Source organism: Caretta caretta, chromosome 13, assembly GCF_965140235.1.
Source record: "Caretta caretta isolate rCarCar2 chromosome 13, rCarCar1.hap1, whole genome shotgun sequence".
In the NCBI taxonomy this organism is placed as follows: domain Eukaryota; kingdom Metazoa; phylum Chordata; order Testudines; family Cheloniidae; genus Caretta; species Caretta caretta.
The window spans coordinates 30,059,523-30,085,999 of NC_134218.1; the positions used below are offsets into that span (position 1 = coordinate 30,059,523).

At 52.8% G+C, this 26,477-nt stretch overlaps 1 protein-coding gene across 1 annotated transcript in view; it reads right to left on the reverse strand.

Moving 5' to 3' along the window:
* The window catches only part of ACSS2 (acyl-CoA synthetase short chain family member 2), a 101,117-nt gene extending 87,311 nt beyond the window's left edge, over positions 1-13,806 (reverse strand). The window contains exon 1 of the mRNA XM_048819964.2: positions 13,461-13,806. Within this exon, the coding sequence (XP_048675921.1) occupies positions 13,461-13,485 (25 nt within the window). The 5' untranslated portion in view covers positions 13,486-13,806. The remainder of the gene's footprint in view (positions 1-13,460) is intronic.
* Between the last annotated feature and the right edge of the window lie 12,671 nt (positions 13,807-26,477).

The window sequence follows — 26,477 nt, forward strand, 5'->3', positions numbered from 1 at the left end:
CAAGGCCCAAGTAGCCTTCCCCTCTGCCGTGTATTTGACCCTCCTATATACCATGGTTACAATTCACTAAGGGGCAAAAACAGGCAGAAAAAGAAAAGAGACGCAAGGAAAACAAACTAGGCAGGAGCAATTGACTGAGCTGTGGGCCCAGCTGTGCCTCTTTGTCATTCCCTCACCCCCAACTCCATCGCTTCAGCTCATTCTTCTTCCTGTGGGTCTCAGGCTGGCAGCAGCACCCTTACCTCAGAGAGGCATGGCAGAGTGAGAGTCCTTTTTGGTCTCCACACTCACTGGTCTCTGTGTTCTCTTCAGTAACAATGATAGATCCCAAATGATTCAGGTGAATAGCTTCAGTGTAGCTCATTCAGCTCACCTGGCAACCGTGTTTCACAGCCACATCTGCTGTAGAGAAGAATTCTGCAACGTCATTAAGCTCACAAGCCTGGTAGATAAAGACTCAGAGACAGATGATCCCAGAGAGCAGAAATAAATGTGGGTGCCAAAGGAAAGACCGAGTCGGAGTGAAGCAATTCTGCATATTGTATGTTCACTTGCTACAAAACGTCCTGGTCCAGCATGGGAGATGGCAAAGAGTAATGCTGCTGGTCAGATGGAGACACCTGTAAAACGAGCACAATGCTGTATAAACTGGCTAGTGTGTGTGTGTGTGTGTGCGCGCACCCAAGTACACAACGGTTCCCTCTACTGGATGGAATCAGCATTGCTCAGCTGCACCCTTGTCTTCCCTCCACAGTTAACTCAGGCGTTGCCCTTAACCCAGCTCTTGTCCAGACACAAACCTTCTGCCCCAAGAGAGCTTCACACACAGGCTGCCTGGCTCGTCTAGAGCTACAGACTAAAACACGAGTGCTGCTCACACTCAGGCCAGTAACCCACCCACTTTACAGGGAGGATGCAGACTGGAGCGCTGATAGTCCTCAGATGCCTTTCCACAATTCCCTCCACCATCCACCTAGACGGGCAGACAAGTTATCCCACAATTCCCTAGAAAGAATCAGAGCAGCTCAGCTTACCGCAGTACAAAGACCCATGGGATATGCTCCCAAAAGTCCTAGCAACTCTCAGAGTGAGTGCAGCACCTGTGGATGCCATCAAATGGACACTCAAGTCTGACCTTTGTAGTGTGGCCACTCAGACCCTGGCTCAGTTAACACTGCAGTGCAGATATACCCTGTGAGTCATAAGCCCTATACTATTACAGATAAAGAAGTGTTGCCTAGGTTGAGAGGCAGGGACCTGTGTTTTTGAAACAGGAGGGTCAGAGCTTGACAAAGTTTAAGGTCAGAAGGGACCATTAATTCATGTATCCTGACTTCCTATATATCACCTTGATGGATCGGTCCTTTAGCCCTCATATAAATTGCGCCAATCACATGTCTTCCATTCTTCTCGTATCCTGGCCTTCCTTCTCCATGTGCGGCCATGTCTTTTCATGATAAAATCTTCCCATCTCTTTGGAACTCGGACGAGTGGTTGTTTCAGTTCCCGTGGGTACCACTCGGTGACAGCTGCTGTCCATCAATTGTCAGTGAGCCTTGCTATGTGCCTGGCCCATCGCATTTTACTCTACTGCTTTCAACAATGACATCCTACACTCCACTCTGCTGTCTGATCACTTCATTGGGGACTCGATGGCAGATTGAAATTCCCAGAATTCTTCTTTCCATCGCCCTCTCCGTGACAGACAGTTGCTGCTCCTCTGTCTTCATCAGCGCCCGTGTTTCACTGCCATACAACATTGCTGGCAGTACTGCTGAGTTGCAGAGGCTGGCGCATGTTGCCTTGTTGATTTTTCCTTGGAGGACATCCTTGATAGAACTGAATGCGCACCAACCTGCTTGCTTTCTTCGTGAGAGTTCACCTTACTGATAGTGGCGCATGTTGATTTCTTGGCCCAAATAGACATTTTGCTCAACTTCTTCTGTTTGTTCTCCCTTGATTGTTATTTGGGCTTTTGGCAAGGTATCAGACCACATACATTTCCTTTTGGAGCGGTTAATTTCAAGGCCATTAATCTTCACCCAGTTACCCCACATAGAGCCCAAAGACTTTAGTTGCACTAAAGCAGGTAAGTCCTCAGGAGACTCTGTACCACAGGCAGAGAACAAGAGAGACTGACGGCTGCCAATGCCTGAGGCCACTGCAATTGCAGGGCACTGATTAGGTAGGATATACCCAGATGATCCCAGCAATTGTCTGCTGACAACTTCTTGTCCCAAATGTGTGGCTCAATACCATTCAAGACACACCAGCCAGCCATCTAGAAAGAGAATTCTCCTCACCACCTCAGTGCACTGCTCCAGCCAGCCAGGGAGTCCTGGCTCCAGCCGGGGGCCAACCCTGGAAGCTTCAGAGGAAATGTTAGCACCTCACAGGATTAAAGGCCTTTTACCCAACCCAGCCATGTTTCACCTTTGCTAGCCTAATTTCACACAGAGTTTCCAGACTCATAAGAAATAATAAAATATACAAAAGTGAGAGAGCTAACAGCAGAAGTATGATAAAGGAATTCAGACACTTCAGAACTTGGGGGTGACCTTACAGCCACATTGTCCCATCCTGGGCTTTGCCACTGTCAGTAGGAAGACCAATGAACTTGGCTCTGGTTCATGAGTCAACAAAAATGGTAATAAATATCAGGGACTGGCAATTTATCCCTCTGCACAGGAAAAACAATATGTTCATAATTATTTAACATCCAGATGCACTAGTAAAGGAGTCACAGATATACCTATAATCTGGGAGGCAAATTACCAGTTTGATAGAACATATTAAACATGAGCCAGACAAAGAACAATCTTTTCCCTGGATTGGGACAATTAACCTTATAAAAATACACTCGCTTCCCAGAACTGATTGTTTGTCACTAGCTGTTCCGATAGCTGTTCCTATTCAGATGGAGATTTTTAGTAAAAGTCGTGGACAGGTCACTGGCAATGAACAAAAATTCACCGAAGCCGTGACCTGTCCCTGACTTTTACTAAAAACATAGCTGACAAAATGGGGAGGGAGGAGGGTCCAGCACCGTGCCCCACTACATGTGGCCCCCTGCTCAGTGGCTGGGAGCTGGAAGGGACCCCTGACTGAGGGGCTAGGAACTGGGGGGGATCCCCTGCTTCCCTGCAGAACTGGGGGAGGGGGGAATCCCCCTTGCTCTGAAGGGCTGGGAGCTGGGGTTCAGGTGCCATTGCCTGTGGCTGCTGGGTGCCCCCCACTGCTCAAGTGGCTGGGCTGCTGTGGGAGGACCCCCCTGCTGCCAGCAGTGGCTGGGCTGCTGTGGGAGGACCCCCCTGCTGCCAGCAGTGGCTGGGCTGCTGCAGGGCTCCAAGATCACTGAGGTCGTGGAAAGTTATGGAATCCGTGACTTCCATGACCTCCGGGACATACTCATAGCCTTAATCATGAGCACCTGGAGTCAACCCGCCACTGAGCTGAATGGGGGCTGATCACTCCCCTCAGCTCTAGCGTGTCTGTCTGCAGATGCAGGACGAAAGCAGCACCTCAGTTCAGGTTTGTTTGGAAACTTTCCTTCACAAATGTATGGTCTTGAAGCTCCGTTTTTTAAAAGTGAAAGCTTACACAGCGTAGGAAGAGCTGGGTGAAAAGTGAAGCGCTGGCATGGGGTCTCCCGTCTGAAAGCAAAACTGATCAAACCAAATACATAAAATAGAAAAACCAACAGGCTTTCAGTGAGGGGCTACCCATGTCTGGGCCTAAACCAATAACCTCTCTGTGGAAAGGATTCGATTTCACCTTCTGCAGGGTCTTGTTATTCAAACAATAGATTTTCCTCTCCAGTGAGGCAGGGTCAATACAGTTCCCGTGGGATTGGGTAAATTAACAGGGAGTGGTAACAGAAAACAAGTTATTCTTGTGGAGAGCATTGTGCAAGTATCTGTACACACACGTTGTCTGCCAGCCTGCGCTGCGTGACTGGAGCGTGACTTGGGTGTCTGGGGGTGTGAAGGGGTGCCCACCCCAGCCAAGGCCTGAACAGGTAAAATAGGCCAATTAACCTTTAGGCTGCACCTGGAGGGGAGCCAAGGCCTGGTAAGCCCAATGGATGATGATGCCCAGCTGGGGGAGAACCCAAGCAAGGCTTATAAAACCAGGACGTGAGCAGGTGGGGGGCTGCAGTTACTCCCTAGAATAAGGAGGGGAATTGACTAGGTATACAGAGGAGTTATACGGGGACAGTAAGCCCCGGGGTCCTGTCTTGGACTACAGACTGGCAAGTACGCGAACGTGGGTAGTAGTCCTGAGGCCCAGAGGAAGCTCCCATAGTAAACCCAGAAGATAGGAAAGAGGTAGGAAAGAGTCCAGGGAAACACCAACAGGGTCTGAGCTTGAGCAGACTGTGGTTGCTGGGCATAGGGTCCCCTGGGCAGGAACGTGGAGTAGTGGGCGGGCCTAGATTCCCCTGCCAGCCACTGGGAAAGTGGCACAGACTGGGCAGTGGATTGGAAGACTGAGACTGCAGATAGATCATTTGGCCAGTGGGCCTTGGCTACCCAAAGAGGGCAGAGCACATCGACCTGGCCGGAGAATTACATGGATTACAAAGGGAGCAGGAAGGTAAGAGAGTGAGCAACATTAGATCCCTTCTACACTAGGTAAAGGTATCGGGATGGGGAATAACGTGGCAGCACAGAAAGTAAAGGATGTTTCAGCCTTGCAGCGTGGATCAGACTGAACCTGGCATAAACTATCATGTTGCAGCTTTGGACTCTGAGGACTGAGAAGCACCCCAGTCTGTCCCAGTAGTTTTCGCAAGCATTCGGTGTAGGCAATCTCCAAGTAAGATCCCCTGTGCACACCTGGAGCATTCAGTGCCATGGACCCTGGATGGGCAGCTGCCGCTGCACTTTAGCAGAAAAATTGGAGTCTCCTGCCCTCTGCTGGTGAACTTCTGACATTGCAGGAACATACCCACCCCTCACACTGATTGCATGTGCTGTGCAGACCCTTCCATCACCGTCCCCAAGGCTTTAGCCAGCCCCCATCACAGCCAGCTCTATTGCCAGGATCTGTGCCCTGCCACACGTGCAGGCACTCAGCACAGCAAGCTCCAGGGCACCCTGCTCAGGAGCTCACCCAGGGCTGCTTCCCATTTGTCTTTCCCTAAATTATAGTCATAGTGATTTATTTTTACAGATGGCCCAGCTTGTGTGGTGCTCTCCAGAACGGACAGACCGATGGCCTGGGCCTTCTGCCCCTAAGCCAGAATTTTCAAAAGAGCACCGCACCCACGTTTGGAGAGCTCAGCACATCGAAGGGCGAGGTGGGAGCTGAGCTCATCTGAAAATCTGGCCATGCTTGTGGGTGCTGAGTCTTTGAAATCTGGCCCCATTTTATATCCACAATCACAGGGGCTGGAACTTGGGGTGTGGGGGGTACTGCTGCACCCCCAGGCTTGCAGTGGTTTCCATCATATCCAGGGTTTACAGTTTGGTTCAATGGCTCTCAGCACGCCCACTATACAAATTGTTCCAGCCCCCCCGTATGCAATATATAAATGTAAAACCTGCTGTGAATGCAGCATTAAGGATGCACACTTGAAAGAGGGAAAACAAAGTGTGAATGTGAAACCTTAACTCTGCCCCCTTGTACACAACCGGACAGTACTGCCAACTCTTGCTGGCTTATGATGAGGTTCACAATATTTAGTATTTTTCTTTACAGCTCCTGGAGTCAGGTGGTTACATAAAACTTTTGGCATTCATTAAAAATAAAGTATGTTTCTACCTTTGTGGTTGTGGAGAAAATGACACCCCGTATGGCTCAAAAACCAGGCGCCAAAGACTCAAACTTTATTATTTTTTAAGATCTTGTGATTTTTTTTTTATCCAATTTCATGGTTTTGGGGGGCCTGACACTTAATGTTTAAGCCCTTGGGTTTGGCCATGCTGTGTGGAATCAGCCTTACCCACACCTTTCCTGACTGAGGCGTGTTTAACTGAGCAGCCTTAATGTTGCATTCCCAGAGAGTTCCTTTATTTAACTGTCCTAAAGGGGTAAAAAAAGCAAAGTCTATTTCTCTAGCAGGCAAAGCCCAGGTGCAGGGGTAAGCTGGGTATATGGTGCCTGCCCATGCTGAAGGGTGAGCACTGCCTGGGAGTACTGCCAGCTAGCTGGATGTTTCCACACCCATATGTATACTTACTCTGGAAAGGTGCAGTCTGAAAAATCCTTCAGGGACTACTCAGAGACTCCAACCACCTAGCCAACCCTCACAGCTCCTTGCTGCCCCCTCCTCCCCATTTTGGGGGGGATTTTCCTCACCCACACTTAGACGGGGGGGAGAAACCGTAAATACCATATATATTCAGGGATAAGTTGACAAGCTGCCCCCTAACTTATAGCTGCAAATTCTTACACTAAATTAATTGTCATCTCAGCAGAGTGTATTCAGGTATTTCTGGGAGCACTGGATCATCACTACAGTGGAAGGGGAGCCGTAGGAGCAAGTCCCACCTGAGAAACCCATTCCCCAGGCAGGGGAAGAGGAACAGCTATCTTTTAATACAGCATAGTGAGTTCATAAGTTCTTCATGCTCCCTGGGCCTTGCTGATCCGCTCCTGCAGCGTTTGTACATTTCACTGACACAGGTTGTGCACTGGGGGGCAGGATCTGTCCCCACAAAAGAAGCACAAACCCTGACTGGTAACTGCTCAGCTCATGAAACCCAAATCAAAAGATCCCTCCCTGAGAAATGAACCAGCACCGGCAGTGTCCTCTTCCAGAGGCTAATCCACCCATTGGAGGAGTTCCTGGTCTGTTCAGGGACAGTTCCCAAATGAGAAAGGGGCAAATGTGTTGCATATAATCTTCAGTACGAAGGGGTCACCGAGCTCTATTCAAGGCACTAGACCAAACCATGGGAAGTCAGCTGCCAGCACATTGGGAAAAACAGAGCAACCCCCGCCCACCTGTGATGCTCTGTACCTCGGGAGAATACCCTGCACCCCCATGTTCATCCTTATAATATGATTGTGTGGTGTCCAATGCAAAGTTTGTCATGCCGGGTGTCTTTGGAAGGCTCATGATGCACTGAGCATTGTTGTTATAGTAATGTTATAGGTTGTAATTTCATGTATATAGTTATGAGGCTGAAAATGTATCCTTGTGGCTTAAAACAAGCCCAGGCAAAACTCTCCAGGAACAAAAGGGCAGTTCACACCTCATCAGGGCATGTATGGGACAAACCCAGCCCAGCCTCACTGGAACAAAGGACGCTGGCCTAGGCAGCAACAAAGGATCTGTTGGACTCTCCAGTGAGTCACCCCACTTCCCTTGGTCAGTTTGGGACTATGATGAGGTAATGCTCACCTGACCCTGAAGGGGGGGAAGCAAAACTAAGAGGGAAGACAGAACATGATAAAAGGGAGAGATGTTTGCCATGCTCTTCCTCTCTATTCCACCTCTATCTACAGACACCTCCACCAAGCAACTGAAGGAGAGAGCCTGGCTGAAGAGCAACCAGCCAGCCTGCGGTGAGAAGCATCTAAGTTTGTAAGGGCACTGAAAGTGTTAAGATGAGCTTACAATACATTTTGCTTTTATTGCATTTGACCAAATCCGACTTGTTGTGCTTTAACTTATAATCACTTAAAATCTATCTTTGTAGTTAATAAATTTGTTTGTTTATTCTACCTGAAGCAGTGCATTTGGTTTGAAGTATGTCAGAGACTCCCCTTGGGATAACAAGCCTGGTACATATCCATTTCTTTGTTAAACTGACAAACTCATATAAGCTTGCAGCGTCCAGCGGGCATAACTGGACACTGCAAGATGGAGGTTCCTAGGGTTGTGTCTGGGACCGGAGATATTGGCTAGTGTCATTCTGTTGCACAATCCAAGCAGCAGCTGTCCAAAAGTGCTCCCTCACGTAGCTGGGAGCAGCTTACATGCTAGAGGCTGTGCATGAACAGCCCGGGAGTGGGGGCTCTTACAGTGGAGCAGGGTAAGGCTGGCTCCCAGAGTTGAGGATTTGAGTGACCTAGCAGATCACCGGTCCAGATAACACCAGGGGAACGTCACCCCCCAACCCAAGCTGGTTTGCTAAATAGCCCTGAGCAGAAATGTTCCCCAGTAGAACCCTCACCGTAGTGATCGATTCAAAACCCAGGCAAACCCTCCCAACTACACAGTCAGTGAGCACAAGCTAGACCGAGAGCAAGAACCACTGTGCAAACCATGTGTCAGAGGAGATCCTGCACTGTAAGGCATTTTCAGCTCCATTGTTCAAACCACAGGAAAGACACTTCTCCAAATATCAGAAATGACAAGAAATCTCCCATTAAACAGCCTGGGAAAAATGAGTCAGAAAGAAACTAAAGAGACAGGGGAAGCAATCTGCCAGATAATCCCTGATGATAAATGGTCACAGTAAAACTCAGCTTCTACCCCATGTGAAGCACCGGCCTAAACAGCGATGCGACTGACTATTTACCATTAGAAGCAACAGTATCTCAGCTATGGCAGTACAGTTCCTGAGCAGGCTTGGTGTGGAGATGAGACGTGTGTAGGGAGGGAGAGCCAGACAGGCTGAAGGTGAAGGGGACAAGGTGCTCTGGTGGTTAGGACACTGCACTGGACTCTGGAGACCCACATTCAACTGACTCGACTGCAGACTTCCTTTGTAGGGTGGGCAAGTCATTGTCCACCCTGCACCTGGGTTAGCGGTCTGTAAAGTGGTGACGATACTTCCCAGGGTGCTGTGAGGGACAAATCCCTGAATGGGTCTCAGGTGCTTGTGTCACACAGGCCATGGATGGACCTAGACAGACAGAGGGTCAGTGAAGATGGTTGTGTCCGAAACAAAGCAGCAGGTTGCTCTGTGTCCTGCTCAGCAGCACTTTCAGTTCCAGAGCCCTGCAATAGCAGGGGAGCACTGGGGTGCTCACTGCCGCTGAGGCTGTGACTTCCCTGCACAGGTAGCCCAGGTAGTGCAGATCAGGTCGGAGCTGCAACACTGAGCTTGCCCTACCCAAATTACCATGTCCTCACTGGTGCTGCACTCACCTGTCTCTCTCACTAGGGCTTCTGGGGGCAGCAGCTCCCATGGTTCTTTGCATTGCTGAAAGCTGAGCCGCTCTGGGAGTATTTCCCAGTGAATTGTGGGAGAACTCCTGGGCACCTGGGGAGACTCGTGGGAAGGCGTTGGAAGACTACCAGCACTTGAGTGATTTAGCCTGTGTCCTCATGGCACAGTGGATTGGTTTCCCGCCCGAGTGAAAGCAGCACCCATGGTCTAGCCTGTATCCCCAGCCAGGCCAGCTAGCTGAGGTGTAACACACCACCAAACACTGTACATGGGCTTTGTGTGTGGCCAGGAAGCAGGCGAGGGGCAACAGCTGAGAATGAGCCTGAGTTAACAGCAGTGGAGACATCCCCTAAGAGCCAGGAGTTCTCACTCCCCTAAACTTCCATACGGAACAGCCCCATAGTGTTGCTAACCCAAGCATTCAAAAGTCATGAGACTGGCTTAAAGAGAATACATCTGAGGTCTTTTTATTTGCCTGCTGGATTCTGAGCCTTTTAGAGGTCACATTTTCATGAGGGCTAGAAACTTCCTCTTTTTTACACTGAATGCTGCGAGTAGCATGCGATCACCTGACAAGGAGCCGGGGCTTTAAGAGAAACACCATGAGTTTCACAATAAACTTGCAAGAGTTGCCAACGGCACCCAACTAGCCAAGTGGGGTTCTTGGTTTGTCTTTTCCTGGCTTGCTCAGGCCCTACAGGGCTGCAAGCTGGGCTGTGACTGGCTGGTTGGAAGGTGGCATTTCTCCTGCGTTCCTTTGATGGAGTGGGTTGGGCAGGCGGCTCAATCAGAGAAAGCTGGACATGTTGCAGAGAAGGGCGTTGTCAGGAGTGCTAGACCCCAGCGATATGGACCGTAGCACTACAGACAGGGGCGTGTGGAAACCTGTACCAAACAAGATTGGCTTTGCTGAGCCACAGCTAAGAGGATGGCTTAGCTAAATGGATGAATGGAAGGGCTAGGCCCTATTGCAGCTGTGTGCAATCAGAGACGGGCCACTGGCCCAGCTCAAGGCCTGCGTTTCACTGCAGTCTGGTTCCTTCTGTGAGGAGATTCCGGAGTTCAGCTACTGAATGAAGCAGCAGCTGCTGTACTCTTCCAAATATGTTGAATCATCCCTGGGTGACAGAGAGCTGATGGTATAAATGGCATATTTATCAGCTTATCAACCAAATCCAAGTCCCCCATCTAATTGCTGCCTGATCAACAGACCCATCTCACTTTGAAGGTTGATTACATACAACTGGACACTGGGAGGCAGTGTGTTATTACTGATCCGCTTACCATAGGCAGATTGGTGCCTCAGAGGTGTGGTCAATAGTTAGAGCAGCAGACTGGTAGTCAAGACTTCTTGGTTCTCTTCTCGACTCTCACGCTAACTCACTTTGTGAGCTTAGGCAAGGTCCAAATCTTCAAAACACACACCAGCCTTTGCACAGGCTTGGCTGCTGCACATAGAGCATTGCCTGTGGGTGTGCAAGTCAAGCGTGCAGGTGTGCAAACCCCTGACCTGCACGTGAGACTCAGGTGTAGCCTGTGTGCAAGCCAGGCACCTGCAGACTTGCCCGAGTACTGCTGAAACTATAAACCTTAACTTCTTTGCGCCTCAGTTTTCTCCACCAATAACACTGAGATGAGGAGGCTTCCTGCCCACCTGCCATGTGGGCTGCGGGGCTCATGTCTGTCCGTCCATCACTGTAAGATCTCCAGAGGGAAGCAGCTATTGGGAGGGTGATTAATTGTAACCCTTCTGCCCGTCAGAGTTGGCCTCAACAAGGGCTGTGTTCAGTATCTAGGGGTTCTGATCTAATAACACAATGCAAAACTGGCTCGAGCCCCTACCCAGTGACCTGGCATAAATATATACCATGCCCACCCACCCCCCGGGCGCCTCTAAGAGGCAATACTTCCCCTCTTGCAAGCACTGAGTCTGAGTGTAGCAAAAGCCGCCTAATAACAAAAAAAAACAATGTGGCATTAGTTGGGGAAACACCACCAACAGGCTTCATAACACAAACCATGAGCAAAAACCCACGCCAAGCAAATTGGGCCATGTCCTTTCCCTTTCGTTCTTGAGTCCAGCAACCCAAAAGTCACCGAAAGTCCCAAAAGTCCAGCAACCCCAAAGTCCAGCAACCCAAAAGTCTGTGTCTCTGTCCTTGGTGAGTCCAGAGTTCAAAAGTTCATCAGCAGAGTTTTAACCCCCCCACACACCTGTGTGGAAATAGGAGGGGGGAGGAAGTAAAGGGACACCTTATGTGCTCTGCAGCCAACTGCCCCACCTCTCCGTGGGTTTCTGCTGCAGCCTTCACCACCAGCCACTCCCCTCCAGCAACTGCTCCTCCCCAGTAGCTGTCCTGCTAGCCGCTCACCAATATATCTTCAGGCTCCCTACTACTTAACACAATACTCAGTAATTTCAGCTCATAGAAGAGGAACCCCAGTGCTGGTGCACCATTAGCCCAAAGTGAATTCAGCTCTGCAATCTGCAACCAGATTCTTAATCAAATCAAAATTAGCTCTGCTATTACACAGGGAGGGAGGGAGAGAGGAGACAGTGCAGTTAGCATTTAGGGCCCATACCACAAAGTACACATACCTGTCCCCAGCCTCTCTCCATTCATGGAGTTTTGGAACCCATCTCCCTTGCCTAACGAGTGCTACTAAGTTGATGGCGAGTCCCTCCATCATCACAAGAAGCCAAGTGCAGTTCCACCGTCATTGATTCACATAATCAGGATAATAACACTTTATTCTTCCTGCCCCAATAACAGAGAAACTGGGGATCCCACAGCAGCCAAAGTGACCATCTAGACGGGGTGGCTGTGCCTATGCAAATGAGATCATAGAATCATAGAATATCAGGGTTGGAAGGGACCTCAGGAGGTCATCTAGTCCAACCCCCTGCTCAAAAGCAGGACCCATACCCAATTAAATCATCCCAGCCAGGGCTTTGTCAAGCCTGACCTTGAAAACCTCTAAGGAAGGAGATTCCACCACCTCCCTAGGCAACGCATTCCAGTGTTTCACCACCCTCCTAGTGAAAAAGTTTTTCCTAATATCCAACCTGAACCTCCCCCACTGCAACTTGAGACCATTACTCCTTGTCCTGTCCTCTTCCAGCATTGACAATAGTCTAGAACCATCCTCTCTGGAACTACCTCTCAGGTAGTTGAAAGCAGCTATCAAATCCCCCCTCATTCTTCTCTTCTGCAGACTAAACAATCCCAGTTCCCTCAGCCTCTCCTCATAACTCATGTGTTCCAGACCCCAAATCATTTTTGTTGCCCTTCGCTGGACTCTCTCCAATTTATCCACATCCTTCTTGTAGTGTGGGGCCCAAAACTGGACACAGTACTCCAGATGAGGCCTCACCAATGTCGAATAGAGGGGGATGATCATGTCCCTCGATCTGCTCGCTATGCCCCTACTTATACATCCCAAAATGCCATTGGCCTTCTTGGCAACAAGGGCACACTGCTGACTCATATCCAGCTTCTCGTCCACTGTCACCCCTAGGTCCTTTTCCGCAGAACTGCTGCCTAGCCATTCGGTCCCTAGTCTGTAGCTGTGCATTGGGTTCTTCCGTCCTAAGTGCAGAACCCTGCACTTATCCTTATTGAACCTCATCAGATTTCTTTTGGCCCAATCCTCCAATTTGTCTAGGTCCCTCTGTATCCTATCCCTGCCCTCCAGCATATCTACCACTCCTCCCAGTTTAGTATCATCTGCAAATTTGCTGAGAGTGCAATCCACACCATCCTCCAGATCATTTATGAAGATATTGAACAAAACCGGCCCCAGGACCGACCCCTGGGTTACTCCACTTGACACCAGCTGCCAACTAGACATGGAGCCATTGATCACTACCCGATGAGCCCGACAATCTAGCCAACTTTCTACCCACCTTATGGTGCATTCATCCAGCCCATACTTCCTTAACTTGCTGACAAGAATACTGTGGGAGACCGTGTCAAAAGCTTTGCTAAACTCAAGATACAATACATCCACTGCTTTCCCTTCATCCACAGAACCAGTAATCTCATCATAGAAGGCGATTAGATTAGTCAGGCATGACCTTCCCTTGGTGAATCCATGCTGACTGTTCCTGATCACTTTCCTCTCATGTAAGTGCTTCAGGATTGATTCTTTGAGGACCTGCTCCATGATTTTTCCAGGGACTGAAGTGAGGCTGACTGGCCTGTAGTTCCCAGGATCCTCCTTCTTCCCTTTTTTAAAGATTGGCACTACATTAGCCTTTTTCCAGTCATCCGGGACTTCCCCCGTTTGCCACGAGTTTTCAAAGATAATGGCCAATGGCTCTGCAATCACAGCCGCCAGTTCCTTCAGATCAGCCCCTGAAGTTCTTGTCTACAACCCGCCACAACTTACCACCAGATGTCAGGGTAGAGTTCATCCTGGCTCTGCTTACATCTGATTTCTGCTGTTCCAGAGGGGGCACATGTGAAACAGTCTCCTTGGGAATTTTGCGGCAACACGCTGGTTTCCACAGAGGACTCTGCACCTGGGATTTCAGAAATCCCTGTTAAAGGGCATGCTATCCCTGCAGGCCCCTGGCCCCTGTGACTGGCAGTGATGTAGCCAGTACTGACCCATGGACACACGTGCCAGCCAGAGGAAGGGTGTGGCTTTGGGCAGAGCATGGAGGGGCTGTAACCCAGCCCAGATTTCTAGCACTTTAGTTTGAGCTGACATTTCCTCTCAGTCTCTCTCTCGGCTTAAGCTGCAGATACGCATCTCTGCTCATCTCTGTCCTGATTTCATTTTCCTCCTGCTGCTTGTTTACTGCCCTGGTCCCTTTACCTGTGGCAGGTCCACACTGCTCTGAAGGCCAAGGCTCTCTGCCATCGCCATGGAAACAGAGCCTGTGGCTCCTATGGAAACGGGAGCGGCTAAGAGAGACTGGCTGGCCCCTGTGGAGTTAGGGCTCTGGAAAGGCTGCCGCAAGCCGGTCGCTCAGCTGCCTGAACAAGCCCGTTGATGTGGGGAGCTGCCCACTCCTACCCCCCACAGGGCGCGTCCCAGGCTCGGCCATTCCTGCAGTCGCCAGGCGGTGGCCACCTCTTCCTGACACCGCCCGCCTGGCGGCGCCTGGCTGGGGTCTGACTCAGGGGCACGCTGGGGACGGGTGTCTGTCTTCTTCCAGGCAGGGCTGGGTGACCTGTGCAGGGGAAACGGGCCAGACCAAGCCCTTCCCCGAGACGGGAACCAAACCCGCTATGATGTTCAGTACCGGGCAGTGAATCGCTCCCATGTGCTGTGCCTTCCCTGCAGCAGCAGGGCCGAGTGGGGGCTGCCAGGCAGCTGTTCCCCCTTCAGCGATGGCAGTTAAGTAGGGAGGATGTCCGGGAGCCTGAAGACAAGCCGGTGTCTCACAGGCAGCGCCAGGGGTGACCATGTGGCTCTGACCAGTCATGCTCAGCCCAAAGGCCCTGTGGAGTTGAGGCCTCAGAGAGGCCTGCAGTGTGGGGAAATCCCTGGGCTCTTCCTCCTCACTCCCATGAGATGCGCTTCCTTGGGGTGAGGGGTGGGACTCCAGGGTTCTGCACAATATCCGTCATTTAACCCCCATAGGGCTCACCCGGTCAGCGGCAATCTGGCACCAATTGATGCTTACCGGCTCAGGACAGGTTAGCTAGTCGCTTCCAGCATAGGGGAGAGAGAAGAATTGCAGAGGACGTCTAGTGTGTGAGGGGACGGAGGTCCAGGGGCCCCGGGGGGGTGGGGGTGGCGCCGGCGGTGAGGGGACAGCGGGCATTAGCTTTGGCATGCCCAGGGAACATGCGAGCGCACCAAACAGGGCAAGAGGCAGGGTTTGTTTAGGCCCAGCGGATGAGGTGGGTGTGGTTCTGCACAGCTGCTCAGGGCGGGGACGCCTGGAGTCCCAGTGGTATTGCTGGTGAGCAGGGCGCATGACGGTGCCGGAGAACAAGCTTTATTCCCTGGCTTCAGGCTGCAGCGGCACGAAGAGGCTTTGTGCCCTCTGCCCCTTTTGACCCGTTGCTGTTTAGGGAAGCGCTCTCTGTTTGGTTTTACGTAAGGAAGTCAGGTCTTCCGCAGCCTGTTCAACTCCATGGACAACTGGAAAAGCTGGACGAAAATTCAGTTAATTTGTGCTTGAAACTAGCCAGTGGTTTAGGCCTTCAGGATTCCTGGTGATGCTCAAGATTGGTTGCTTTTAGACTAACGTTAGCCAGAATTTCATAACGAAGACACGATGCAGACAGGGATGCCTTTGCATCCTGCCACGTGTATCCCAATGCCAGGTTTTTTGTACCACAGCCACCCAGAGGGCAGGGGCAGATTTTAGTTATGGGATAGGATTAGAGCCCATGGTTTGGGCCAGCTTTTGGGGGATGTGGGAGGGGATGGAGAGTCAAGTGCCCCCCAGATTGGCTTGCCCGGGGGCAAGGAGGGAGAGGGGCTCTATCCTTCTCTCCCTGTGCCTCTCCCCCCTCCCGCCCCCAGCACATTCGCCGCTCTCCCTGGCAGCTGCATGGGGAGTGGGACCCGCTTCTGCCTGAAAGAGCCTGGCTGGGAGGCAGCCTGCCGGTAGAGGCGAGGGGTGGGCTCCGGCTCACTCGGCCCCTGTCCCCAGCAGCTGAGCCCAGGCAGGGCGCAGGCCACCGCTGCCTCCCAGCCAGGCTCTCTCAGGCAGAAGCGGCTCCATCCTGCCCCCCATGGAGCTGCCAGGGAGAGTGGCTGAAGGTGCTGGGGGGAGGCACAGGGAGAGAAGGACAGAGCTTCCCCTCAGCCCCCATAGGTAACATGGGATGGGGAGAGCGCAGTGACCCTGGGCGGGGCACAGGGCGGGGTGGGGGGTCACTGGACAGGGGAGACATCCGGCGGTCACATGTCCTCCCGCCCCTCCCAGCATGGGGAAGCACAAGTTGTCTATGGTTAGAGCCCACATTTTCTGACTGGACAGGATGAGAATCTAGGGTTGGGGATCAGGAGTGGTTTACAGGCCACTTTTTGAGATGTGATGGGGTAAGAGCCCATTGTTCGGGACTGGACTGGGTTAGAGCCCCCAGTTTGGGATGGGACGGCATTAGAGCTGGCATTCTGGGATGGGATGAGGCAGAGGCCACGGTTTGGGATGGGACAGACGGACTTACAACCCAGGTTTTGGAATGGAATGAAGTTAGAGCCTTATTTTAAGACAGGATAGGGCGAGTGTCCCCAGTTTGGGATGGGCTGGGACTACAGCCCATGCTGTGCAATGGGACAGGCATTAGACCTGTTGCATTGAGATGGGACACAGCCCAAGCACACATGTGGGTGGGAAGGTAGGATAGCCCACGTTTGGGATGGAACGGGGTAAGAGCCTACAATATGCTAATGGTCTGGGCTGGGATCAGAGGCCATATTTTGGTCTGGTATGGACTTACAAACAATGGTTTAAAGAAGAGATTGGTTAGTGCCCTCATTTGGGGTTGGACAGCATTAGGGTTCCTGTTCTGGGCTGTGCTTAGATCTCACATTTTGGGATGGGACTGTGGTTAGAGCCCCTGTTTTGGAGATGGCACAGGATTTGCCATCCCAGGGCGTGAGGGGGACACTCACCTGTCGTGAGTGCCTCCAGTTGGCTGGGTGTAGTGCTGTGATCTTCTCCCCCCACTCCTGGTGCCCCAGTAGGTTGCTGACCTCACTAGGCAAGCCTCCAGCGACTCAACTCTCTGGCCAAGTCACACAGTCAAAAATGGATGAACCCCTTCCAGGTAGGAAAGGGTTCAACCAACTGCCTGACCTCACAGGGTCCTCAGCCCTGTCTCTGGGCCCTTTAAATCCCACCATTTGCTTGGGCTTCTGAACATGCTGGGTCCCCTTCTCAGGGTTAGGCCGCTTTGACGGTGGGAGAGCCCAGCCTGCCACTACTCCGGGCTGCAGCCCAGGGACCCTATGAACAGCAGCTACGTGCTGCTCCCTGCAATCCTCTGCTGCTGCTGCTTCTTCTTCTTCTTCTTCTTCCGGTTACAATCTCAGGCCCTCTCACTCCCTGGGCCAGTAAACACAGCCTGCGGCCAGAACCAAGCCCCTTCTTCACCACTCCACTCCCAGCCAGGGACTAAGCCTCTCAGCCCCTGCAGCTCCTTTTATTTGAGCCTGCTGGGCTCCAATTGGTTGCTTCCAAGAAGCCTCTCAAGGAAGGCCTGGAGGACCCACCTCCACTGCTCCTTCCTGCTGCGGGGTGTAGTAGGGCTGAAGGGTCTTCAGGTCAGGGTCACAAAGTATCTGGTGCACCCCGTCCCAGTGCAGCTCGGGATTTGGGACTGGGTGGGGCCTATGGCCCAGGTTGTATTTGAGTTCTGACCACAGACTAAGAGATTGCGTTTCACTATGGGGCAATGTCATCACTCGTGGGTCTGGCAGACCCTGGGGCTGAGTCTCCATCGAGTACGGACGCTGACATACTGGGGTAGAGCAAACAGATCTGAGAAAGGTTCAGGGGATGCCCCAGTGTGTCCACAAGGGGCTGAGGGCAGGACTGGCTGCCAAGCATCACACAGTTCTCGTTCTTCCCCTATGGGTGCATCAATGCTCCCAAAGCTCCATCAAGCAGGAGGGCAGAGCCAGGGGGTCCTAGCTTGTCTCCAACTCAGGCAAACACATTCCAGCGACCTACTTGCCTCCTGCCACTTCCTTCCCTCCAGACTAGCCCCGGGAGATATATTGAGCTCCTGGTGGCTGGAAGAGGTGACAGCTGCCATCCTGAGCCATTTAGATCAAAGATGCTAATAGCAGAGATCCGGGGCTCTGTGAACCTGCACGCGTCAAACCCTCTGTGGTGATTTATTAATCAGCTCATTTGACCTTGCAGTGTTAGGGGACAAAGCCAATAGCCGTTTGATGATTCCACAGAGACGGTGCCAGGAAGATGAAAGGCCTCAGGGGAGAGCGTGTGGGCACAAATGCTGATTTGAGTTTCATCAGCAAAGACCTGGGGACAAACTAATATGGGACAGTGCTTGGCAGAGCCGCCAGGCTGTGGCTGGGATGGCCCTAGCAGGGCATGTGTTACCTGTGCTCAGAGCAGCACTGCGTCTTGTCCCAGCCAGCCCTGGTGGAGAATCTCCACCCACCTGCTCATCTGAGCTGCAAAGTTCTCCCCAGCCAATGATGCATTGGACTGAGCTGGTTACGGCAGGTCAGTTTCACAGCCAGTGGTACACAAGGGAGCAATGTGGCCAGCATCACGTCCGCCTGCCTTTGGCTGCCCCGACCAAAGGATTGGCTACCCATGTTGCAGCTGGCTGTCCCCCATTTAACCCGCCCCCCGGCTATTCTGCTGCCCAGACAGCTGCTGGGGGGACACTGAGTGTCCTTTGCCCCAGCCCACAGACCCTGCCTAGCACCAGGCCAGGCACTCCCTTCCCACTGGACCCTAGCTCTTTGGCCAGGATCTTGGAGTGAAAGTTAGTGCTAGACTGGGAGCCCTGGAGCTTGAAGGCCTCTCTCCATCCCCAGGACAGGCCCGGCAAGGACAGCACCAGGGCAAGCTTCCCCGCCCACTGCCTCCCAGCGTTCTGCAGCATTGCTGTCCCCAGACAGTCAGGTAGCCTGAGGCAGGCCCGCCAACATCATGAGACTGATTTAAAAATCAAGAGGATCGATTTCAGCTCTGCCTTCTTTGCAATCCACCACATTTGCTGGATATTTCTGCTGAACTGATCCGTAGTGAAATAGCTAACAATACTGACATTTATGGGTCATCGTTAGACATCCTAATTAAGACACCAGTGAGATGAATGGGGTTGTTCACACCTCACAAAGGTATTTTTTCAGGCTCTCAGCAGACTCAGGCAGACAGGTCGTATTTGAAAAATTTATTTCACACCCAGGGGGTGTTGGAAAAAATGAAAAATTAAACCCTGCAGATACCACGGTGCCCCAAGGGGCTTTTATGGCAGCCAGCAGGCTGCAGGCCAGGCAGCATCACTCTCGGGAACAGCGCATTTGTTAGAGGTGCTGCTTTGCTCTGACACAACGTTAAGAAGACGATGAGAAGACAGAGATTTTAAAGAGATTTTTAATGGTTCTTTTAACAGATTTATTTTAGATTTTTCTTTTCTACAATAATTCAGTGTAAAAAGTCCCAGTTCCATATACAACAGTTTGAACATTTGAAATAAGAAATCCAGCTCAGGGAGACTGTGTGACGCGTAGAATCAGCTCATTTTCTAACAACACAGGTAGAGAAACCCCCATAGAAACTAACCAGAAGGAGAACATTTCAACTGGAATGCTTTACAAATGGCAAAGAAAGCCCCTGGCCACAGCCCCGCAGCCCCCAAGTAAATATTTACAGAGGGATCATCTCTTTGGACACATCCCCATGGCAGGGAAAAGGGACCAGACAGCTGTGGCTGCCACAGGCTCGCTGAGCAGGGAGAAGGGGCAGCTCCCTAGGAATCTCGTAATGGTTACAAATGGGGTTTCTCTTCTCCTCAGTGGATCCAGCGCTGGAGTTGTCCTCATAAATTTGCTGTCAAACAACCCTTCTGTCCCCACATAGGAAACATCTAGCAGCCCCCGGGTATGAGGGATGAAACAGCCCCAGGGCAAGAGGCAGTTTCCCCTAGGAAAGGGGTTTTGCCTCCCTCCAGGTGTGCCTGCCTGCAGGTGATGAGCCAGGCTCTGTGTGCACAAAGATGTGCTTGGCACAGGCCTGGCTTCCTGGGATGGCCTCAGGCGGCATTTGCTCAGTGTGGGTTTCCTAGGAAGAAAAGGAAGCATATCCTTCCCCTACAATAAGGAGCAGCAGGCATGTGGCCTATGGCCTAGTATGAGGCATGGCAAAGCCCACTGTAATGCGATGGGTAGGGAATGTCTCGTCCCCATTGTGTTCCCAGTTCTGACTATGATGCAGCTCACAAAGAATACTGAAACTGGTGTGAACACCCATGTTCCAGGGGCTCGATCTGAATGAAAATGAAGTTCTTAGTAGAAGCTACATAGTTTGGGGCAGTTTCTCGGCTGAGTGCAGCAGAGCGGGGCAGCTGCCAGGAAGCTGGTTACAGCTTTCTGACCCTCTCCTGGCTCTGGCTGCAGGTTAGAGCACCCTGGGAGCTGCTCCAATGTGTGCCAGCTGGCAGTTGTCCCTAAGAAGCTGAGCACAACTGGAGTGCAAGAGATCCCACCCGCCTGCCCTTTATCCCTCCCTGTACCCAGGTAGGAGCGGCTACCTGCTAGGGACTGCCCTCATTTTGTTAACCAGCAAGAAGTGTCCCCACAGTTGGAGATATTTCTCCAGGTGAGATTTTCATGCAGACAAATTGCCATGAGCAGAAGGCCGAGGGGGCCCCAACAAGCAAGGTTGGAGGGGGCGGATGCTGAGCTCGCGTACTGCTTTGGAAGAGTCCCCTGCCGCATTTAAAGTCATGTCCCCTTGGCAGGATGTGTCTTGCTTGCTGTGCTGTGTTGCTTTGGCTGAGGGTTGTTTTCATGGACAAAATTTCTCACTGGCCCGGAGGGACACTGGAAATGCAACATGTGCCTGAGGCTAAATGAGAGTGAGAAACCCCTGCCCCCAAGACTGCTCCCTGTGAGGGGTGCAGCTCACATCCATCTCTCAGTCTGAGCTCCAGGAACTGTGGAAGGGGCTGGGGCTTGTGCTTTTGGGTGTCAGAGCATGGGGAGGCATGGCGGGCTCAGAGGCCTAGGAGAAACACTAAGACATCAGGGGAGCACCAGAGTGGGAAGCCCTATGGGGAGGTCAGAGAATTTACCCAGCCCAATCTGGAGCATCATGGAGAAAAGGGATGTTTGGGAAGCTTGGAGGAAAAGGTATGTGGTACCAATCTTCAAGCAAGGGGAAGGAGAGAGATCCTGACAATTACTGTGCTGGAAGGGTAATTTATAATGGAATAGCCAAGGCCAGAGTGGGAAGAAGAAGAGGCTGAGGGGGAGATTACAGGGAGATGCTGCTGAGACTGCCGCAGGGAGAGGCAGCATGCTCACTCCCCAGGCAGGAGCAAAGGGCTTTCAGCACGCACTACAGAGCCCTTCCTCTCACTACTGCAGCACCTCAGGGGTTATTCAGCCTGCACTGGATGCAAGCTCTGGCCTAGAACTTGGGCTCTGGCCTCTGAGGGGAAATGGAAGAAGAGTTAACAGAAGGGCAGAGGCAAGTAGAGAGATGGTTGGAGAGGAGGAAACAAGGGGATCAGGTGGAGAGAGGAGGATGCACAAGAGCAGGTCACAAGACTGATGGAGTTAGTTGGGGAAGCACCAAGTGGTGGGTGAGGAGGAGGGTCATGAAGTGAGACAGATGCAGGAGTGGGGTGGGGGTCCTGGAGGAGTGAGACAAGGAAATATGGAGGTGGCATGAGAAGGTGTGATGGAGAGAAATGGGGAAGTACAAAGGTGATTGAGTGAGCTGGGTAAGCATGAGGGAGTGATGGTGGAACCATGAGGGATGCTGTTGGGAAGTGGTGGTGGTGGAAGAAGAGAAAGCACAAGGGGAGAATCAGGCGGACAGATGGCCAAGGGGAAACATGGGGGTAGGTGGGAGATGAGAAAGGTTGAGGGGACAATGATGGAGGGAGTCAGAGACACCTGAAGTGGGGAACTCAGTGGGGAATGACAGCGGGTTATAAGGAAACCTGGTGGACAAGCCCAGGGGTAGCAATGGTGGGGGACCTGAGGAAGCATGGAGGTGTTGTCTTGTGAGGAGCAATTTGGGAGATGAGGAAGCACTGGGGTGGTCAGTGGAGAGTGATGCTGGGAGATGAGGAAGCATGAGGGGGAGTAAGACAGGAGAGAGGGCAGCAGATGAGGAAGCATGGAGACAGCTGGGAGGCAAGGAAGCACAGGGGAATGAATAAAGGGGAGAGTTGGGGCAGCTGAAGAAGCATGGGGGGATGCTGGGGGAGAGGTGGCAGCCTGGGGAGAGGTGGGAGATGAAGACGCACAGGGGAATGAATAAAGGGGAGAGATGGTGATGGATGAAGCAGCATGTGGGGGTATCATGGGAAAGATGGCAGGAGATGATAAACATGGGGCAGTCGGAGTGGAGAGACAGTGCGAAATGAGGAAGCCAGCTGGGGTCAGGTGGAAGAGTTGGCAGGAAATGAAGCATGAGAGACACCATGAGGGAGAGATGGCAGGGAAAGAGGGGAAAAGGACAGTGTGGGCAGAGCTGGTGGCAGATAAGGAAGCATGAGGGGGTGCCAAAGATGATAGAAGATAATGAAACATGGGGAGGGGCTTAGTGGAGAGGGAAGATGGGAAATGCAGGCACACTGGGGATTGTCAGTGGAGAGCAATGGCCATATCTGAGGAGGCACAGGGGTGTGAGTAAAAGCAGAATGATTGGAGGGGTGAAGAAGCACGAAGTAGAATCAAGGGGGAGTGATAGCAGGACATGAGGAAACAAGGAGAGGGCAGGATGGAGAGATGGGGTCATGAGGAAGCATGAGGGGAAGTCAAGTGGGAATGATGCCATGAAAGGGGGATGCATGGGGGTGGTAGATAGGGAGAGGAGAGGGTGTGAAATAAGGAAGCATGGGGAGGTCAGAATGGAAAGAAAGCAGGAAATGAGGAAACACGGGGTTGGGAGGTGAGGAAGCATGAGGGGGTCAGTGGAGCGTAATGATTGTAGATGATGATATATGAAGGGGAATCAAGGGGGAGTGATGGTGGGAGTCATGCAAGAGAGATGGCACTGCATGAGAAGCACGGGGGCAAGTCAGTGGGAGAGACGGTAGGAGATGAGGAAACATGGGGTGGTTGAGTGTGAGTGATGGAGTGAGATGGGGAAGCAGGAGGTAGGGGGTCAAGGTGAGGCCACATGGGGACATGGAGAATGCCAGTGGGACTTGAGGAGGAGCAATGGAGAAAGATGGGGAAACCTGAGGAGGAACTGGAGGCAATGGTGGGAGATGGGGAAGCAAGAGGAGGGAATGGGGGTGGGGGTGGTAGATAGGGAAGCAGAAGGAGGGAATGGGAGCAATGGTGGGAGATGGGGAAGCACGAGGAGGGAATGGGGGCGAAGGTGGGAGATGGAGAAGCAGGAGGAGAGAGTCAGGGCCGAGGGAGGGTGGGAGACGGGGAAGCATGAAGCAGGAATTAGGGGTATGGTGGAAGATGAAGCATGAGTGGGGATTGAGAGTTAGTTAGAGAGGGGAAAATGTGAGAGGTGGGGGTTAGAGGAGCAAAGACTGGAGATGGGGAAACATGATGGAGGATTTAGTAGGTGACTTGTAGGGGGAAGGGGAAGCTCGAGGGCTTCCATGGGAATATTGCAGGGAAATGGGGAAGCCTGAGTGTTTGGGGGAGTGATGCAGGAAAATGGGTTCAGGATATGGCCTAAGGGAGCAGAGGAAATACAAAGGGGACTTAGAGGAGCAATGCAGAGAGACCGGGTGGCAGGGGTGGGTTGAGACATGATTTGGAGAGAGATGGGGAACACAGGAAGGGAGGCTGTGGGGAGCAATAGAGGGAAACAGAAATACAGGGGGTTGGCAGGGGAGAGTTACAGAGGGAGATGACAGGCATGAAGGTGGGGACTCAGGTAGTGATAGAGGGAGATGAAGCAGCATGAGACACAGTCAAGTGGGAGAGGTGGCAGAAAATGAGGAAGCGCAAGGGACAGTTTGGGGGACAGATACTGGCAAATAAGGGAACATGAGGGGGAGTGAAAGAGGAGCGATGGAGGGAAATGAGGGAACACAAGGAGGCATGAAAGGGGAGCGATGGTGGGAGATGAGGGAACATGGGAGGAGTGAAAGGGGAGCGATGGTGGGAGATTAGGGAACGGGGGAGTGAAAGGGAAGCGATGATAGGAGATGAGGGAACGGGGGGAGTGAAAGGGGAGTGATGGAGGGAGATGAGGGAATATGAGAGGAGTGTAAGGAGAGTGATGGTGGGAGATGAGAGAACACGGGAGGAATGTAAGGGGAGTATGGTGGGAGATGAGGGAACATGGGGGTGATCATTTCAGAACTATTGAGAGAGGATGACTAAGCACAGTGAGGAAGTGAGAGGAAGAGTTGGCTGCAAATGAGGACACATGAAGGGGAGTCAGAGAGAGATGATGGTAAATTAGAAAACTGAGGTCTTGAGAGTGTGTGATGGAGTAAGACAGGAGAAGGGTCAAGGTAATGCCATGTGAGCAGGTGGGGAGGCACAGGGCAATTGAGGGGGGAGCCATTAAAGATGGGGAAGCCTGGGGAGGAACTGGGGGTGATGGGGAAGCACAAAGAAGTTCAGTGGGAGACTTTGGAAGATGAAACATGAATGGGGATCGAGGGTGAAATGGTGTGAGACAGGGGAACAAGAGGTGGGAGATGAGGTAGCAGGAGGGGGCTTTAGGGAGCGATGGTGGGAGATGGGGTTGCAAGCAGGGGCTGTAGGGAGTGATGGTGGGAGATGGGGTAGCAGGAGGGGCAGTAGGGAGCGATGGTAGGAGATGGGGTAGCAGGAGGGGGCTGTAGGGAACGATGGTAGGAGATGGGGTAGCAGGAGGGGGCTGTAGGGAGCGATGGTGGGAGATGGGGTAGCAGGAGGGGGCTGTAGGGTGAGATGGTGGGAGATGGGGTAGCAGGAAGGGGCTGTAGGGTGAGATGGTGGGAGATGGGGTAGCAAGCGGGGGCTGTGGGTGTGATGGTGGGAGGTGGAGTAGCAGGAGGGGGTGCAGAGAGTGATGGTGAGAGATGGGGTAGCAGGAGAGGGCAGTAGAGAGTGATGGTGGGAGATGGGGTAGCAGGAGATGGCTGTATGGAGTGATGGTGGGAGATGGGGTTGCAAGCAGGGGCTGTAGGGAGTGATGGTGGGAGATGGGGTAGCAGGAGGGGGCTGTAGGGAACGATGGTAGGAGATGGGGTAGCAGGAGGGGGCTGTAGGGAGCGATGGTGGGAGATGGGGTAGCAGGAGGGGGCTGTAGGGTGAGATGGTGGGAGATGGGGTTGCAAGCAGGGGCTGTAGGGAGTGATGGTGGGAGATGGGGTAGCAGGAGGGGGCTGTAGGGAGCGATGGTGGGAGATGGGGTAGCAGGAGGGGGCTGTAGGGAGCGATGGTGGGAGATGGGGTAGCAGGAGGGGGCTGTAGGGAGCGATGGTGGGAGATGGGGTAGCAGAAGGGGGCAGTAGGGTGAGACAGTGGGAGATGGGGTAGCAGGAGGGGGCTGTGGGTGTGATGGTGGGAGATTGGGTAGCAGGAGGGGGTGCAGAGAGTGATGGTGAGAGATGGGGTAGCAGGAGGGGGCTGTAGGGAGTGATGGTAGGAGATGGGGTGGCAGGAGGGGGGCCATAGGGTGTGATGGTGGGAAATGGGAGAGCAGGAGGGGATTGTAGGTTATAATAGTGGGAGATGGGGTAGCAGAAGGGAGGAAGTAGGGACTGATGGTAGGAGGTGGAGTAGCAGGAGGGGGCCGTAGGGAGTGATGGTGGGAGATGGGGTAGCGGGGGGGGGGCTGTAGGGAGTCATGGGAGATGGGGTAGCAGGAAGGGGCTGTAAGGAGTGATGGTGGGAGATGGGGTAGCAGGAGGGGGGCCATAGGGTATGATGGTGTGAAGTGGGGTAGCAGAAGGGGGCTGTTGGGTGTGATGGTGGGAGATGAGATAGCAGGAGGGTGCTGTAGAGAGTGATGGTGGGAGATGGGGTAGCAGGAGGGGGCAGTAGAGAGTGATGGTGGGAGATGGGGTAGCAGGAGGGGGCTGTAGGGAGTGATGGTGAGAGATGGGGTAGCAGGAGGAGGCTGTAGGGAGTGATGGTGGGAGATGGGGTAGCAGGAGGGGGCAGTAGCGAGTGATGGTGGGAGATGGAGTAGCAGGCGGGGGCTGTAGGGTGTGATGGTGGGAGATGGGGTAGCGGGAGGGGGCTGTAGGGAGCGATGGTGGGAGATGAGGTAGCAGGTGGGGGCTGTAGGGTGTGATGGTGGGAGATGGGGTAGAAGGAAGGGGCTGTAGGGTGAGATAGTGGGAGATGGGGTAGCAAGCGGGGGCTGTAGGGTGAGATGGTGGGAGATGGGGTAGCAGGAGGGGGCAGTAGCGAGTGATGGTGGAAGATCGGGTAGCAAGCGGGGGCTGTAGGGTGAGATGGTGGGAGATGGGGTAGCAGGAGGGGGCAGTAGCGAGTGATGGTGGGAGATGGGGTAGCAGGCGGGGGCTGTAGGGAGCGATGGTGGGAGATGGGGTAGCAGGAGGGGGCTGTAGGGTGAGATGGTGGGAGATGGGGTAGCAGGAGGGGGCAGTAGCGAGTGATGGTGGGAGATGGGGTAGCAGGCGGGGGCTGTAGGGAGCGATGGTGGGAGATGGGGTAGCAGGAGGGGGCTGTAGGGAGCGATGGTGGGAGACGGGGTAGCAGGAGGGGGCTGTAGAGAGCGATGGTGGGAGACGGGGTAGCAGGAGGGGGCTGTAGGGAGCGATGGTGGGAGATGGGGTAGCA